At 47.4% G+C, this 16,520-nt stretch overlaps 1 protein-coding gene across 5 annotated transcripts in view; it reads right to left on the bottom strand.

Annotated features, from left to right (window-relative positions):
• LOC131108418 (partitioning defective 3 homolog) overlaps positions 1 to 16,520 on the bottom strand; it is a 183,159-nt gene that overhangs the window by 122,452 nt on the left and 44,187 nt on the right. For 4 of the 5 annotated variants that reach the window (XM_058059327.2, XM_058059333.2, XM_058059330.2 and 1 more), the window contains 3 exons: positions 15,634 to 15,808; positions 4,098 to 4,282; positions 1,385 to 1,522 (listed from right to left, as the gene is read on the bottom strand). In XM_058059327.2, the coding sequence (XP_057915310.2) occupies positions 1,385 to 1,522; positions 4,098 to 4,282; positions 15,634 to 15,808 (498 nt within the window). The remainder of the gene's footprint in view (positions 1 to 1,384; positions 1,523 to 4,097; positions 4,283 to 15,633; positions 15,809 to 16,520) is intronic. The other variant, XM_058059332.2, reaches the window with a different exon arrangement.

The raw sequence follows: 16,520 nt of genomic DNA, 5'->3' as shown, positions 1-16,520 counted from the left end.
ATTTGCACAAAGTCGGACTCAATATTAAGAAGTACATTTTCATAGTTACAGTTTTAACACTATTAGAGCCCTCAAGACATGACATAACACCCCTATAGTCACCTTTACATTTGTACCACCCAACATAGTAGATATAGATCGAGTAGATATAACCAGAGAAAACAAGACATCCAGTAAATAAGATAAAACCCACACTTTGCTTTTTCTTTTAGCCGAGCCAAGAACGGCAAGAACGACAACAAAGTTCACCGCAAGGAAAATCATACAGCATCTGTGTACTCCTGGTCCATGTTGAAATCGGCATGCATGGGCTCTATTGAGCGACTGCTTAGGCGATCATTCCCAGCGACATCCTCAAACGCATGGCTCGCTCTTAGTTTTACTTTGAAAGTCAAAGCGCCGTTTTAGTCCTCCTGTGCGCCTCATTTTCTATTCATGGAGGCGGAGGAAGCCTGATCAAATATAAATGGCTGAAGCACTTGGAGCATTCTAAGCGTCGCCAGGCAGAACAGCTGCTTTACTGGCGTTCGGCACCAAAGGAGAGAAGATGGACTTCAGGTACTGAAAAGTACCCGGAAACATGATGCGGTACAAACAGGAACAGCATGGACATTAATGTGGTAATATGATTACTATTATTTGTTTATAATGAATAATAATCATAATAAACATTACTGTCTACCAATAACGAGCGATAATGGGGAATCTAATCAATGACTTTCACACATGACCATGCCGTTATTGTCACGTCACATGTTACTACTAATACTACTACTACTACTACTACTACTACTGTCAGTCGTCTCTCAGATACAATTTGTTTTCAATTCACTGGCACCCAGCCTAGCATGGGTGTTTTGGGGGCCAGGAGGAAGTGGGACGTAACAAAACCATGTCTTTACTGTCAAAGGTGAATGAAGCGGGCGTGTCAAAAGCGTCCTCCGTGGGTCAGACAAGGTCGGGCCGTTAGTTATTACACAAGGTCCCGTCCCAAGGTCATTTCTATTCTGCCTCCAGCCTTCTGTCACTTTCGATAACTTTCAAATGGAACACTTTACTCCCCTTGACAGGCGGAGCAGAAGGGGGACCGGTGGCGAAGCCACACAGTCACCAAGTGCAGACGGAACATGGCGGCGTGGACCAGGAGACCTGGAACCTTTCGGAGGAGCCAGTCTGACATCGATGGCGGTGACGGAACGTCATTCACTCGTATCGGCGTTGAACTGTAGCTTCCCAAAGACGGCGGCCCAGATTTAGGACGCATGTACTGTATGTGTTTTTTATCTCACGTACTTGGGAAGTACAGTATGATGCAACCATTGATGGAGTATCTACAAACGCTCCACACTAGAAGAGGCTGGGACGTTTTCCAAAAGCGGCGTACCTGTTCTTGGCGATCAAGCCAACGGTCCACCATTGGGTGGTTGGTGCTGAGGGAGGATCTCGTCATTTCTCTTTGGAACCGAGTGGTCCACCCACTTGCATCCCGAGGAAGACTCCGGTAGGCCTGGACTCCCCGGCCCTTCACAGAACACCACAACAGCATCTTAAAGGTGGAGCTTATTCAAAGACATTATGGGATGCCAAAAACCTAGTTGATGATCAGGGGACGGTCTTCGCTCGAGTTTGGGAAAGGATGAAATTAACAGAATGTTTAATTAGCACAGATGATGAAACAGTCAGACGGGATGCTAACAGTCTTCAGTCCTTATGCTAACATGACCAACAAACAATAAGCCTCCTTTATGGCGCTCAGGTGGTTGCAGAGCCTCAAGTCCATGTCCATGACGTAGCATTCAATTCAGGAATGAAATATTTTGTAGTTATGGCATAAACAACTAGTTTACCGTCTTCTAAATGCTGTGATCAACATGATTAGAGCTCTCAACAAATAACAAAAAATAACACCCCTATAGTCACCTTTACATCTGCATTGCCCAATAAAGTCGATACATTATGAGACAATAAGACATCAATAAGACATATTATGTATTTATGCATTTTCCTTCATCGAGTTATAGAAGTGGCGGACAACAGGAAACAACAGGAAGTCACAGGCCAGAAGTCACAGCAAGTCTTCGCAGGTCAGAATGTGGCGTGACGAGGCGAGGAAGCTTGGCAGTCAGGATTGTTAAACTTGACTCTACACGGATGACCTCTGCACGACCTTCAACTTGCGACACAGCGCCAGCTTTTACCACACTTCATAAAATCCAAGTGGAGAAGTAGCAGAACAGCTAAAAGTTCTAGAAGGTAGTGGTGGGTTTACTCAACCAGGAGATCCTTCCCCCAAGGGACGCATCACGGACATTGACAATGGAAGACACGCCCGCTTGGACTCCACAATCCCTTCTGGATTCTTTATTGCTTACACGGCATTCCTGTAACCTCAGACTGCGCTCAAGGGAATAAATATATGGACTAATACATTGGACATGTGGTCTTTATGGACAGGAAAGACGCAGGCTTGGCCCCAGCATCGCTGCCTGACAGCCCAGTATGCTAAAGTCATTGCTACCAATACAACATACCCAACGTGGAGTTTGTTATCAAAACGTAGAAAGAACCATTCACGTCACGCCGTTGGAGCCCTGTGGGATAGTCCCAAGGCTCAAATTCAGGATGTGAGGATGGATACTGGAATACCAATTCTATGCAGTCGACTGTAGTACCAAATGTGACCAGTAGGTGCAGTTATATCCTCAGGAACGTCAACATCTGAAGAAGCGACACTGGCTTCCGGCATGAGAACATGGAGGCACACTGGGGCGCTCGTAGGGGGCGTCCGACCACAGTCCACCATACTGGGCCACACCAGGCGGCCCTAGCTCTCTAGCCTGGTTCTACTGACCTCCGGGGCGGCACACTGGGGCGCTCGTAGGGGGTGTCCGACCACAGTCCACCATACTGGGCCACACCAGGCGGCCCTAGCTCTCTAGCCTGGTTCTACTGACCTCCGGGGCGGCACACCGGGGCGCTCGTAGGGGGCGTCCGACCACAGTGCACCATGCTGGGTAGATTCCATCGTCCAGAAGTAAATCAACAGCATTGAAAAGGAATGAATGAAGAAATACTGGAAGTAAAATGTTCCGATTTTAAGATTAGAGCTCTGGTGTGATGTCATTTCCTATCTTCTTGTTCTAAACACGGTAGCATGGAAATGGAGCGCATGAAGGCGACACGTACGACACGCTAGTGAAACTATGTACGCAGGACTATGCCCAGGTTTCAGTGTCTAAAGGACGGCACTCTGACACGGGCCGGAAAGGACACCCCCCCCAAAATAAAGGCTTCATGGGCGTTTCCCGTGGCTCCCCTGGCGTGGAAGTGTGCTGTCAACATCGCTGAGGCTCGGACAAGTGGAGTGCCTTTAAAAAGGATTAGCGGACGATGCCGCCCGACAAGCTAATCGCATGGAAGGCTGCTGTGTCACATCCCTGCACTGCATTGTCCTCCCGGAGAGAAGTAGAGGTCTGGGGGGGGTGGGGGTGGGGGGGTTAGGATGATAATTGGCTCCCCTTCCACATGGAAGGTGCAGCTTCAGGTTTTATGTGCTGAAAATTCCTCATCAGATGATCTTAAGGATGAAGACATTGGGAGCAAATGGGTGAAAGTGAAGAAGAGAGGATGCGGTCTGATGGATCCTGGAGGAATCTGCTCCAGTCCAACTGTAGTACTGTGCTTACAGTACTACTTCACAAGATGCAGTACCCAGCAAACAGTGTCTTCCCCAACTAGCAGTCAAATAGTATAAAAAACATAACATAACCTACCTGGCAGCATCCTTCTAAGTAAGTAATAAGAGTGTAAAGGCGACTATAGGGGTGTTATTTCATGTCTAGAGGGCTCTAATCACATTTAAAAGCACCTGTAATCACCAAAATATTCCTTTTATAAATAGGTAAACTCCTGCTTTGAGGAAATTCCATTTTGACAGTTGGTTCTAGAACCAGTTAACTGCCAAAAACTGGTACTATAGTCCGACTGTCGTATAGTCGTATAGTGTCGTTTTGGGGGTGCCAAAAGTGATCATTCGGTATTTTTGATACACATCAGATTCCATGTAAAAAAAAAAGAGGAGTCAGAGTTAGAGGTACCTTGCGTTCCAGGCTGTTGGTGCCGCCATCCGTGTGGGGCTTGTGGTTATACTTCTGGAAGCCAGCGGTTGTGGACCAGCGACTCGGGTTCTTTCTGGACGGTTCTTCTGTGCCAAGTGGAATTTCACCGGCGGGAAGGCCGGCCAGGGAAGGATCGCTGCTCCGACGGACATGGAGAGGCATGTCTAGGGAGGGAAAGCGTAAAAGAAGACAAACTGAGGAAACGGCAGCAATTCCAATCCACCTGCTGATGGACACGCTAATGGAGGAAGCCTGTCACAGGTTCCTCGGGTGGGATTCCATAATTTAGCAACTGGGTTGTTGGATTTTATGTCAAAGCCAACAATGAGGCTCGTTTTTTTCCTCCAATAATTTGTCCAAGAAAACACTGCACGCCTTCAACATGGCTGGTTTGTCTTGGCTGAAGTCCTGTAACTTCAACAACACTAAAATATGGAAAAGGTAGATTTCCTCTACAAACAATTTAAACTGCACAAGTAAAAGCACACTTGTGAAAGCTTTGACTTGGCCAACGTTCCAAGCAGATGACTCACAAGTTAGGGGTCATTGTGACATAATTCATACAGGAACATATATTCTAACTGTGCCAGAAGTCACGTGCCAGTAAACTACACCGGAAACACGCCGCTGTGTGAGAGCGACCACAATTACCACCCTTCAACTCAGACTCCGAAAAGACGGCCAACATTTGGCGTCCCGGCTGCCAAAGCAAGTAGCTGAAGGAAACTCTGCCGTTTCTCAGGGAAGTCAGCTAAGAACATGGAAGCGCCGGCTGAGGTGTGTGACTTGTTAGGATTCTCCCAAAAGGCCGGTGGATGTGTTCTTGGATCGTGGAAGCAGCCTGAGCAACACGTCCATGGCTATGCAAACAGTTTGCTAACCAGCTGTCATCCATCCCCGCATCGCCGCCGTGCGCATACGCCGCTGCTGAGCTTCCATCTCATCCTCCAAACGACTCGGCTCCGCTTTAATGCCACGACAAGAGGAGACGGCGTCAAAGGCAACGTGAAGTGATTGTTGTGGACGCCTCCAGGAACGAGCCTGTATCCTCTTCCATACTTTTTCTCAAAGCATCCCTGACGTGATTCATCAGCTTTGCCAAAGTATGTTCTACTAGCTTAGCATCATCTTCCACACTGACCCATTTTCTAAGCAACGGTGAAAATTATATTTAGGCTTGGTGGTGACGTCCATGATGGACGAGCGCTCGCAGTGCCATCATCGGGGGGGCTGGGGGGGCTCTCAATGAAAGCAGCGTGCTTCCGTGTATTTTTCATCAAAATAGCAGTCGCACCAAAAGTAGCTGAGTGATACTCTATTTGATGAGGATGTGCATATTAATATTAATCATAGCGTATCAATCAACATGACATCACCGTCAATTCCATCTGATCCAAGGCAGGCACCTTAAAAAGACAACAGGAGGATACAACATGACACCCGTATGGACTTACCAACTTACCAGTCCAGTTCCAGTATCAGGAAATACAAACAGTCACAGTCAGCCTTCCGCCATCGTTAGCATTAGCTGATGCCTGGCTAATAGTCCGTTTAACATTTGAACATTTGTCTTTCACCCATGGATGATGACAAGGAGACATCATCAGTGCCTGGAGTGATCATTACACTGATGACCGCATCGAAGGAACACCTTATAAGCGACATCGTGAATATATGATATATATAATTCTTATATTAAATCGGAATTATATTGAAAAAAAAGTTTTCCAGGGAAACGAATCCCAATGAGAAAATTCAGGCCTTTGTGAGTATTTGGTAGTTTTCCAACTTTGGATGTTTGGCCTTGGCTCCCATTTAATTCAATCATTCAGTCCTTCACCATGACGTGCTTTTTTCCAAACATCATCCATTTTGATCAGCTTTGAAGGAAATGCTGTTATAGTCCATTCATGGAATGTCTTGGCCTCCAAGGGACTTTTATTCTCGTCGGAATGGGAAGTAGAGCTGTCCTAAGGGGAAGCACACAATGCTGATGTATGTTAAAAGGTCTGGAATGCTTCCACTTACAAGGGTGCTGATTGATGCTTTATGTCCCGTCGGGGCCGTCGGGAAAGTAAAAGCATCCAGAAACGTGCCGATATCCCAACCGTGCATCTGTTGCCGTCACACAGCATGAAACATTTGGATTTGTTTCACTTCATTTGCTGCACGTCACAGGAGTTTAAACAAGCAGCTGCCCAGACACCATGGGAAGGTTTGGCACCTCCACTGCAGTCCTGGAGGGGACGCAACTCTTCCGGGTTAGACTTGACTTAGCGACCTGGACGAAGATTAGCATTTAGCTACAGGTGCTAACATGACAACGGGCTAGCAATTAGCAAGAACTCAAATCTGAATCCAAATTCAAGCTACTATTAGGTTTTGATTATTTTCGCCATCCCTCGGGAAGCCATGATGGCTTCCTGTGCTTATTCCGTCTGCTTATGAAGGACTTGGATTGGCCAACGTCTGATCCCGCAGCTTCACTGACACGCTACTCTGGAAGTCCGATAGAGCGACACACATCACAGTTCAATACCTCTAATAACTCTTTTGTAAGTACTTTAGCTTTCACTTTCACTTTCCTGTCCTCTACACACAGCCATGTCCTTTGTCATCTCCTTTGTCATCTCCTTTGTCATCTCCTTTGTCATCTCCTGTCACAAACGTATGCAAATGTATTGGTCATGTGTGGAGTGGGGTGCTCTTAGTGCCCCCCCCCCATTACATTAAATGGACTTCAAGCCCCCACATTCGGTTGAGGGCTATGATTCTATATATTATTATTATTCTATACGTGAGGATTCTATCGCACACAAAACGCGTTAGACATTTAGTATTAATTACTCTTTTTTTGGGGGCGGGGGGGCATTTGGGAGGCTCCAAGGGTTCGCTTTAATAACTCCTACCCCCAGTTGGCCATCGATCGAGGCTGGTGGGGGTGGCCCCTGGCTAATAAATTGGAGCCCTGATCCAGCCCGTATATATATGGGGGGGATTAAGGCCAGGGGACCCGGGGGGGGTCAGTCTACAGGGGCTATTACCTCTTATTGGTTTGACCTTACGTTTTCATTCACCTTGGTGGGGGTCGGGGGGGGTTATATATTAGCTTGTTTCAATCAATGGACGATATCAATCTATCACTTGGCCCAATGGGGAGTACGACTAAAGTGCCATCATCATGACGGCATGAAACATCTGACCATACAAATAACTACAACTAATATTCGGCAAATGTAATGGACACAAGTGCGTGTGTACCGTGGGTACACTAGGGGTCATTTGGGTGTACGTCGGAAGGGAACTTGTACGTACCCTGAGGGCCTCCTCTCATTGATCATTTCCACGATAGCTGAATGAATTGGAGGGAAATGCCGCCAATGAATAAATGAAATAAATAAATAAATAAATAAAAGCCCTTCCCTGCGGGTCCCCAGTGGCCTCCTCCCTTCCCTTCTTGCCTTCAAACTGATTTGAATAAAAATGCCAAGCGATGGTGGCTTTGTAAATTCTCTAAATGCTTTCTTTTCTTTCCCGGGTTACTTTGAATCAGTGGAATAGCTGAATAAGTGATGGCAGCGGCCCATTTAGCCCCCCCCCGTGCCCCCCCAACCGCTGACTACATATTCATGTCCCCCGTGAGCAGCCAGGACTTCCACTGAATACATCCTGACCCCGGCCGCCCACGTGGGACAAAAGGCTCCATTTGAGGTGAGAGCAAGGCGGTTTTGGGGAAAGCGGGGGGGGGTGTTACCGTGGCAATAGGGATGAAATATGTAAAGGACACGGACTCAAGGCCAAGTGGGGACATGAACACAACTTTCTCAACTTCTATTTACAAACCAAATGCAATGCAGGACCATATGGCAACAATAGGAAGGTTTCATATTTATACAAATAACTAATCCAAATAATCCATTTCTCAAAAGAAAGTAGTTTGTGTGTCACGGAAGGATCGTGGGCCAAATGACTTCCCATGCTGTGGAAAGGGTACATTTCCACAGCATGGCCAATCTTCAGTCCAGGGAAAGATCTAAAAGGTCTTTCAGGTGGAAGGTGACGCAGCCAAGTCCTCCGTTTGGTGACCCTGGTGTGTTTATTTTGAAGTTCTGCAGGTTCCTACGTCAGCCAGACCCTCCTCCATAATAAGGTGTCTGGTGAGAACATGTTGGAGGTTGCCTTCTCCTTTGGAGTGGAGACAAATAAACACACTTAGCAAGCTTAATGGCCGTGACACCATTAGTAAGGAAAGTCTTTATCTTGGGTGGCATCGCCCAGATCCTCCTTTCTTCCTTACCGGAGCAAAATAAGGCTGGAACAGCAGCCGCCCTTTTAGTCTCCCTGGGGGGCAGACGCTAACGTGACTCATGCAAAGGCCAGAACAAAAGCAGGATACTAGGGGGCGGAGTCAGACGGCTGTGCAGGAATATTATGTCTTATTTAATATTATGTCTTATCAACAATGTTGGGTAGTAAAGGTGACTATAGGGGTGTTATTTCATTTCTAGAGGGCTCTAATCATGTTAAAGTCTCTAAAAGGCTGTAAACGGGTTAAGCTTAAAAAATATGGTGGAAATTCACTAATTGCCGTCGGTTCTGGAACTAATTCACCAACAGAGCTTCTACATGTTAATGCCTTGCTCAAGGGAGCCCCAGCAGCACCCTGGAACCAAATCTGAACTTGAACCCTCAAAATCCCCAACCAGGTTCCGTAGACTGACTAGTTTTTGCATGGAATTTCAAAAGTAGAAGTTTGTGTGGAGGAATACGGAATATTCTTTCCATCAACTCCTTCCCTGCATGCCATTTAAGATATTTCACAGATGCCTCTTCATCCTCCTGTTTTTCATCAAAGTGGCCCAAAGAAGCGGGGCGATGTCCCTGCCACATTCCCATCTTCCCACTCACAGGATGGCTCGCTAAGTCGGCTCGCTAAGTACTTACTTTGGCCCACGATCACAGCTTTGATCACACAACGCGCTTTCACACGCCTCCCTGATTTACTGCTGCTCTGCCGGCGCAGGAAACCGACGCGACGCCGTGCAGCAGCTACTCTGTCAAACTTGGGTAGCTAACCCAAGCAAAGGTTTGGAAACCTGTTTTACCATAAAACACCCCTGACTGGTTTTATGGTCTCACTGGTCTGAGCTATGGAAAAGCACCAGTAGCAGCACCGGCAGCCCATTTTTATTCATCGCCGATATCATTTTAAGACGTCTTGCCGAAGATGTTTTCATTGTGTGGAATGGTATGGCCCACAAAGTCCACAAAGGATGACCATCATTGGGACACTACAGACAGATTCCAGACAGGAACTCCTTTAATTACGTTATTTGTTCACTGGACGCACAAACGTGAAGCACCGTGTGCCCTGCGCTGGTGATGCGTTCAAGCACACGTGCTGCCAGAACACGAGTAGGTATGCAGGTATGCAAGTATACAGGTATGAAAGTATCCAGGTATACATGTATACAGGTATGCAGGTATCCAGGTATGAAAGTATCCAGGTATACACGTGTACAGACCTTTTTGAGCTTCCATTCCACTCGTATTTAACGCCCTGCTGCAGGGTCGACTGGTTTCACGCTATGCTTCAAGATTGCTGCTTCTAATGACTGACTCCTGCGTGGATTTGACCTTCCAGTCTGTGTGCACGTGTGTGCACGCGTGTGCCAAGCGGCAAGAATAAAAAGTGGATAACCAATAAAATACTGACCTGACTTTGATGTTAGCATGACGGAACAACCTGCTGGAGTCATTTCCAAGCTAACTCAAGTGTGTGTGTGTGTGTGTGTGTGTGTGCATCACAATGCACCAAGGAAAATACTTTCCAAACTTTAGAGAAAAGTTACCAGCGTATTCCACATGTTTCATCATTTCCTACAAAATGTTACCTTTCTCATTTTACTGTCAAGTTCTTTTTTTTTTGGAATGTTGCCGTCATGCAGTCCTTATGCGAGACACGAACACACCAGTCTCTTTCCTGCGCTTCCGATAGAAAGATGGAAAAACAGCAAGGAATGCTCGTCATGGACACACCTATCCCGCCTAACAAGCCGGCTATTCAAAGAGCTCCAGCAAGGAGCCTTTCTAGCCATGCTGTCAGCAAGTAGGAACCGGTACTTTCATTATAACATGTCATACTTGCAGTATTTTGGGAACTTCATGTACTGTACTGAAAGATGAGCCGAGCCGCCTTTTTTACATCCCAAGGCACGCCACCAAACCAGAACGTGTGAAGAACAACTGCTTATTCTTGTTGCTCTTTTCATCTCTTTTCATCTAGCTAATAGCTAATAGCTAATAGCTAATAGCAAATAGCTAATAGCTAAACAGTAAGCCTTTTTAACATCCAAAATAAATAAATACTCCTAAAAGCTCTTGAAGGTTGGCAGGTTGATGTTGGTACCAAAGAGGATCAACATAGTCCACTAAGCCATTTTGGGTGGTTAGCTTCTTCTTCCAGGCTCTTCATCCCTGTGGACCTAGTAGCCCCCCCCCCCATCGTTAGTCCCTTTGTGAGACGCCCCTCCTCTTCCCCTCCTTCCACTTCCTGCGCTGACCTGCCCCATTGTCTTCTAACAGGAGGTCGCTTGCTAAGTCTATCAGCACGCCGTATAAGGGGGGGTGTGGGTGGGGGGGCTACCCATGTTTTGCATCTGACGCCTGCTGGCAGAACGGGAGAATCCTTTGCTGTCAACATTGGACACCAAGCTTCTAATTATGCAAATGTCTGAACATAATGTCATCGTCACATGACCACATTGGTCATTTGTTCATTTTCACGGCCCCCCCCCCAAGAATACACACCAGCTCATAAACACGGCAACATGAACACATCATGATTGCATCACACAGGCGTTCTCCTTTCCTCCTCCTCGTTTTATCTCGGGAATAATGATGTCACCATGATGCCACATTCAGGCTTCATCCGTTATTTACGCGCTCGTGCTGCACCAGGAGAGGGAGGCGAGGCCAAAGGTCACATTTTGCCGTCTTTTCTTTCTAAATGTGGTTTAAAGGGAAAGTACACCTTTTTTAGAACGTTCCCCATCATCCATAATCCCCACTTTATGCGACACATGGAACACGTCTTTTATACGGAGCATTCTAAAGACATACAAAGAGCTAAAACAGCAGCTGAGGATTCATGCAATGGTATGCACCTATTTGATGATGATGATCACAATTTAGTTAATCATTTCATTTAATTAAAGTTAAATAATCTAGTAAGCCATGGGGTTGTTGGTGGTTGAGGAATAAAGTCCTGCTACGTCTTCCTTTCCACGAACTAGCACATTGCTGACCACCACGTGCTCAGCCCCCCCCCCCCCCCTCCGTCCGGGAGTCTGCAGATGGATGCTCTGTGACTTTCTTCATTGTAAAAAAAAAAAAAAACAAAACTCTCCAATCGTCAGTTATGTTCCCACTCCCTGCCCGTACACAAACAGACCAAAACGGCTCCCCAAAATAGCCCCCCCCCCCTGTGAATACGTTATCTTGGGACTACACGTGTTTACATAGTTAATGAAAGCATGCAGGAAACATCCCACAGGGCTCCACTAATGGAGTCCAATGTAGTAGCTCAGATGGGAAAGGTCACGCCATCCTCCTTTGGAACGTCCCTCTGCAACGTGTCTGGCATGACACCCAAGTCGGAGCAAACAAACCCAAACGTGTCCCGGGGTTACGGGGGCCGGCCATTTAAAGTCCACGCTTGCGTGTCACAGTGGACATGACCATGCTTCCACTCCGGCCTGCGTGGTCTTGTGTTGCTCCGAGTGAGCGAGGGCCGGCGCAACCAAAGCAATAAAGTGTCCAGAACCCCCCCACCCCCACCCCCCAAACCCACTCACGTCTGCATGATTCAGCTGTTCGGCTCCGGCTTTGTGGGGACCCTCGCTGGAGGAATGCAGGCCTGATACTGGGAACACGAGCCCAGCAGTGCTGAGTGGGGTCTTTTCCCACTTGATTACCCAAACAACGTCTTCAATGGCCGTTTCAATGATGAGCTATAATAGTCCTGGAATGATATTACGAGTGTTTTTATGACTAATTGTCCCGATGAGTGTGAACTGGCAGCCACTCGTTAGCAGTTTTAGAGCCGTGATGCTCCCTGTGCACGAGTGGGGAGGAGTCGGTGTGAGCACAGCTAATAGCCACTCGGCTCACGGGGGCGGAGGATGGGGCTCGGGAGGCAGGGAGGCTTTAAAAGGGCCATCACTGTGGCCGGGATGAACCTGCCCAGTTTGAGGATGCTGATTCGTCCGGAAATGAAGTCTCCATATTGGACTTGATTTCGGAGTCAAGTCCTGACTTGGGGCACAGTTTGGGTGTCATTTTCTTCAACTTTTTCCAACATAGCATCCCGCACAGGGAAGCGTCCCCTTTATGCCTTGAAAGCCACTCCAAACTGGGCAAATGTGGAAGTTACCAAATAAAACCTTCATTGGTTCCAGACTCGGCCGCCTTAAATTCATTTCCACGATACAGGATTCAGGGTTGATAAAGGGAATATTGTCAGAGCATAGAAAACCTGGATGCCTTTCTAAATATGGGTTTTAACATTAGAGCCCTGTAGACCTTACTAACACCCCTATAGTCCCCTTTACACGCCTTATATTCTTTGTTACATCATGTTGCTCAGGTGTCCAGTGGTGTCCCATCATCACAATCGTTATCACTGACGTACATTAAAGCCTTGTCCATGTTGTATGATGTAGAGGTGGTTTAAAGCTGTAATAGTCAGCAGGTTGGAAGAACGTGTCCTATGCCCCCCCCCCCTCCCATCCTCTCCTAACTAGTTTCAATGAAAGCGGACTGATTTCATTGAGATCCATAGGATAAGCACAGCAAACCCAGAAGCCATAATTCAAGCTATGAGCTCGGTCAGCCCGACATGAGAGCAGCGATTGCACCGCATTAGCAGCTCACTGGTAGAGGGGGAGATTGAGGACGTGGTTCTGGACCAGGGACAGATAAAGCGAGAGGGCAGATGACAGATAAGTATCGGTGGCTGCTATCGGACCGAGCAGCACACGGTTCCAAAACCTGAACCTGCTACTTTTATCTATAATAAGCAATCAGCGCCGTTGGAAGGCCCCCAAATCCACTGGGAGACGCTCAGCTGGAGCAGCAGGCCCGTCGTCAGCTGAAACCTTGACGTAAAGTCACAACAGCCACCTTTAGGAGAAATGTAACGTTCATGACAGCAAAACACGAAGCAAGAACGACGCCAAGGTGGGCACTCATGTCACGTGTTGTGTTTATATCTCCACGACTTCTATACGGCCTTGGCTGAGGGCACCCCGTCTTTTTAGTGGAGGTTCACCCAGACAAATTGGATTAGAGAAAAGTGCTTCTCTTTAAAAGACACCTGACACACACACACACACACACAAGTGCACACACACACACACACACACAATCACAGTAATGACCGCACCACCCTGTTAGGACTTGGCATGGGTGGATGATACTTTACTGATGCTCCCGTCTGAGAGTACTGCTACTACATTACAGATGTTTATTTACCTTGTATAAATAACTCAATACTGAATGATACGGCTATCGATACACTCATCCGTCGCTATATCACTTTTTTTTCAAATCAAAATTAATAAGCAATGTCTATTTCACGGTTGACTATGGCATATTAGTAGTAAAAATATATGCCCAGCCCCCATGCCATGACCCAGACGGGGACTGGGAGACTGGACCCAATTTACCACCAAAAATGAGGGCGTGCCAAGCGTTTATTCGAAGTAAGGCCTGCGTCTGAGAGGAGGCCATTCCAAGAGCCACACTGTCCGTGTGTCCATCAATCAAACATGAGTATTAATACACCACATTATTGTATGAAAGTGCAGTTCCAACTTTTGGAGGAGGTGTTTGCCTGGAACATCTGCGTCGTATTCCCAAGAACAACGCATGCAGGAGATATCTACTGTAATAAAATATCATATCTGGGTAGAAAAAGCGACAACGGACTATTATCTCTCTCGCTAAGAGATTAGCATGATGGGCAGAGGCAGAATCATGAATGACATTCATTATTATCGTTTAGATCTCATCTCCAATCCAGTTATGAACATTAGCACCTGCACTGCTCCTGCTAGCATGCTAATGGAAAATGGGCTCCCAAGGAACGTGAAAGGGGACACTTGCCAGTAGTCATCAGGGAAATCAATCTGATCATTTTAAATAACCCCCCCCCCTACCCCCCTGCCTCAGAGCATCGCTAGCAAAGGTGCTACAGGTGCTAAAGACTTTGATGCTGGAGAAGCAATTTCACTGCCAGTAGTTTCCTCATTTGCATCTCAGCAGCGTCACGTCTAAACACGCTAAATTTCATTTGTGTTCATATGAAAATCATTCTTTTTGTTCAACTGATTGGTGCACACGTGTGCCTTAGGCTGGCCACAGTAAAAGGACACTAATATGCAGAACTTAACACATACTGAGACAGATTGTTGGTGATGTTTGGAGGAATTGGGACCGTTTTCCATCTTAAGAATGGAGGAGAAGAGGGGTCTTCAGACATTTTATCTGAGGAGACCAGGGGCAGCAGAGGGAAGTATAACACTATGCGTGTTCTTTTCTTGCCGTATGTCATATGTCATATGTCTATATCTATGAGTTACCAGCAGTAGACCACCAGCTGACCAGGTATTAGAACTAGCACCTTGTGTCCTGGTACCACAGGTATTTGGGCCATGGAAAAGCCCCCCCAGCAAGCAGAGTCGCTACCCTGCCATGGCAGCCAGTCCTCTGGGCCGTAGTCAGCACCTTTAAGACTGAAGCTGCCTGAAGATGAACTTCCTTCTAACTCACCGTGAAAGGGTTCCTAGCCAAGAAAAAGGCCTTGTCTGAGTAAAAGTTTGCGCTGCAGAGAGGTTGCAGGACTCGGGAATGAACTTTAGCCGAGTGCAGGTGAGAAGCGAGCGCCGTGAATGCGCTTTGAAGTTGAAGGCGGCAGCACATCAACCGGCTGTTCCACTTCACGCAACGTCAAGACCAGTGTAGCAACCTCACACTCCACGGCGCTTCAGGGTTACGTGCGCGTCCGCCTCGCTCGGGCACGTGCGCTCGTGCTCACGCATGACTGAGCGCCTCCACCGGGTCTCGGCTCCTCGCTTTTTATGCGACACTGGGATGGGAACATCGGCATCGGCTCTGCGCACGATACAGCCTTGACAGACGGGCGGATCGCCACCGTGCACCTGAAGCATGACAAGTCCGACCATCCTTCTACGTCGGCTGACTTGAAGGCGGAAAGTTTTCCTTTTGTCTCCAGCTGACGATCTGACAGCCAAGCTGATCCACGACGATACTCACGTCGACGTCAGCTTTGTTTGCACCTTTACTCTACCATACCTAACCCTACCCTACCATACTCTACCCTACCCTACCCTACCATACTCTACCCTACCCTACCTACCCAAGCGTCAGCAAGCTCTTGGAATGTATTTATGTATGGACACACCATGTGACGACATGGGGTTCTGAGACTCACTTGATCTGAGAGCAGACGGGGTGACCTCGATCTCGCTGTTGGCTTGGTAAGGCTGGAAGGCCGACGTGGAACTCAGCTCCCCGGAAAACAGTTCCGGGCTCTGCGTGCCCGTGGAGCTGGCGCTCGTGCCGTCGCCTCCGTTGTGAGGATCCTGCTCTTCAAAGATGGCCACCAACTGATGACAGGAAAATAGAATAGAAATTAATACATTTTATGTGACATCTTAGTTTTCTTCTCATTTCTATGTGGTAAACAACACAGATGCTCTTTATGGAAACAGGAAGCTATCAGCAGAATTATTTTTCTTGGCCATGTCGCTTGTTGCTAGGCAGACTCACCTGCATCCCAGCGGCCCATAGGACTAATAATAATAATAATAATAATAATAATAATAATAATAATCCAATCATGAGGCTATTATACATTCTCATGGTGTCACAGTGACGGGCAGCCTTCTGACAGAACCCACAACTGCAATGCCGCCAAATCAGAATAGCAGCTTTCCACAGCCCCCCCCCAAACCCCCCCATTGTTGATGAGCGGTGCCTGTAGTAGACGTTAGCCAGAGGAAGGTGTGGAATTAGAGACACGCTAATCATAGCATCAGGCTGCAGTCGGGGCGTCCAGGATGAGCTAATGACGACGAGGACAGCCGTGTGAAGACCAGACCAAAGTAGAAGACAGAAGGAAAGACATTTGCCCCCACAGGAGCCTTCACTGTCCAAGTGGCTGTGATGAGCTAATGAATAATTAGTGACAACTAATCAAGCTGCCTCCTCCTCTTGCCTTCCTGCCCGTATTTAGCAACTGGATGGGTTGTGCCTGCCAGCCGTCCCCTCAGAGACGCCATGAAAGACCCAAGATGGGACTTACTGGACCGCATTCTC

Source organism: Doryrhamphus excisus, linkage group LG5, assembly GCF_037039965.1.
Source record: "Doryrhamphus excisus strain RoL-2023G ecotype Guam linkage group LG5, RoL_Dexc_Guam_v1.1, whole genome shotgun sequence".
Lineage (NCBI taxonomy): Eukaryota > Metazoa > Chordata > Actinopteri > Syngnathiformes > Syngnathidae > Doryrhamphus > Doryrhamphus excisus.
Note: the sequence above shows the minus strand (reverse complement) of the source record. Positions and strands in the feature narration are given on the sequence as shown.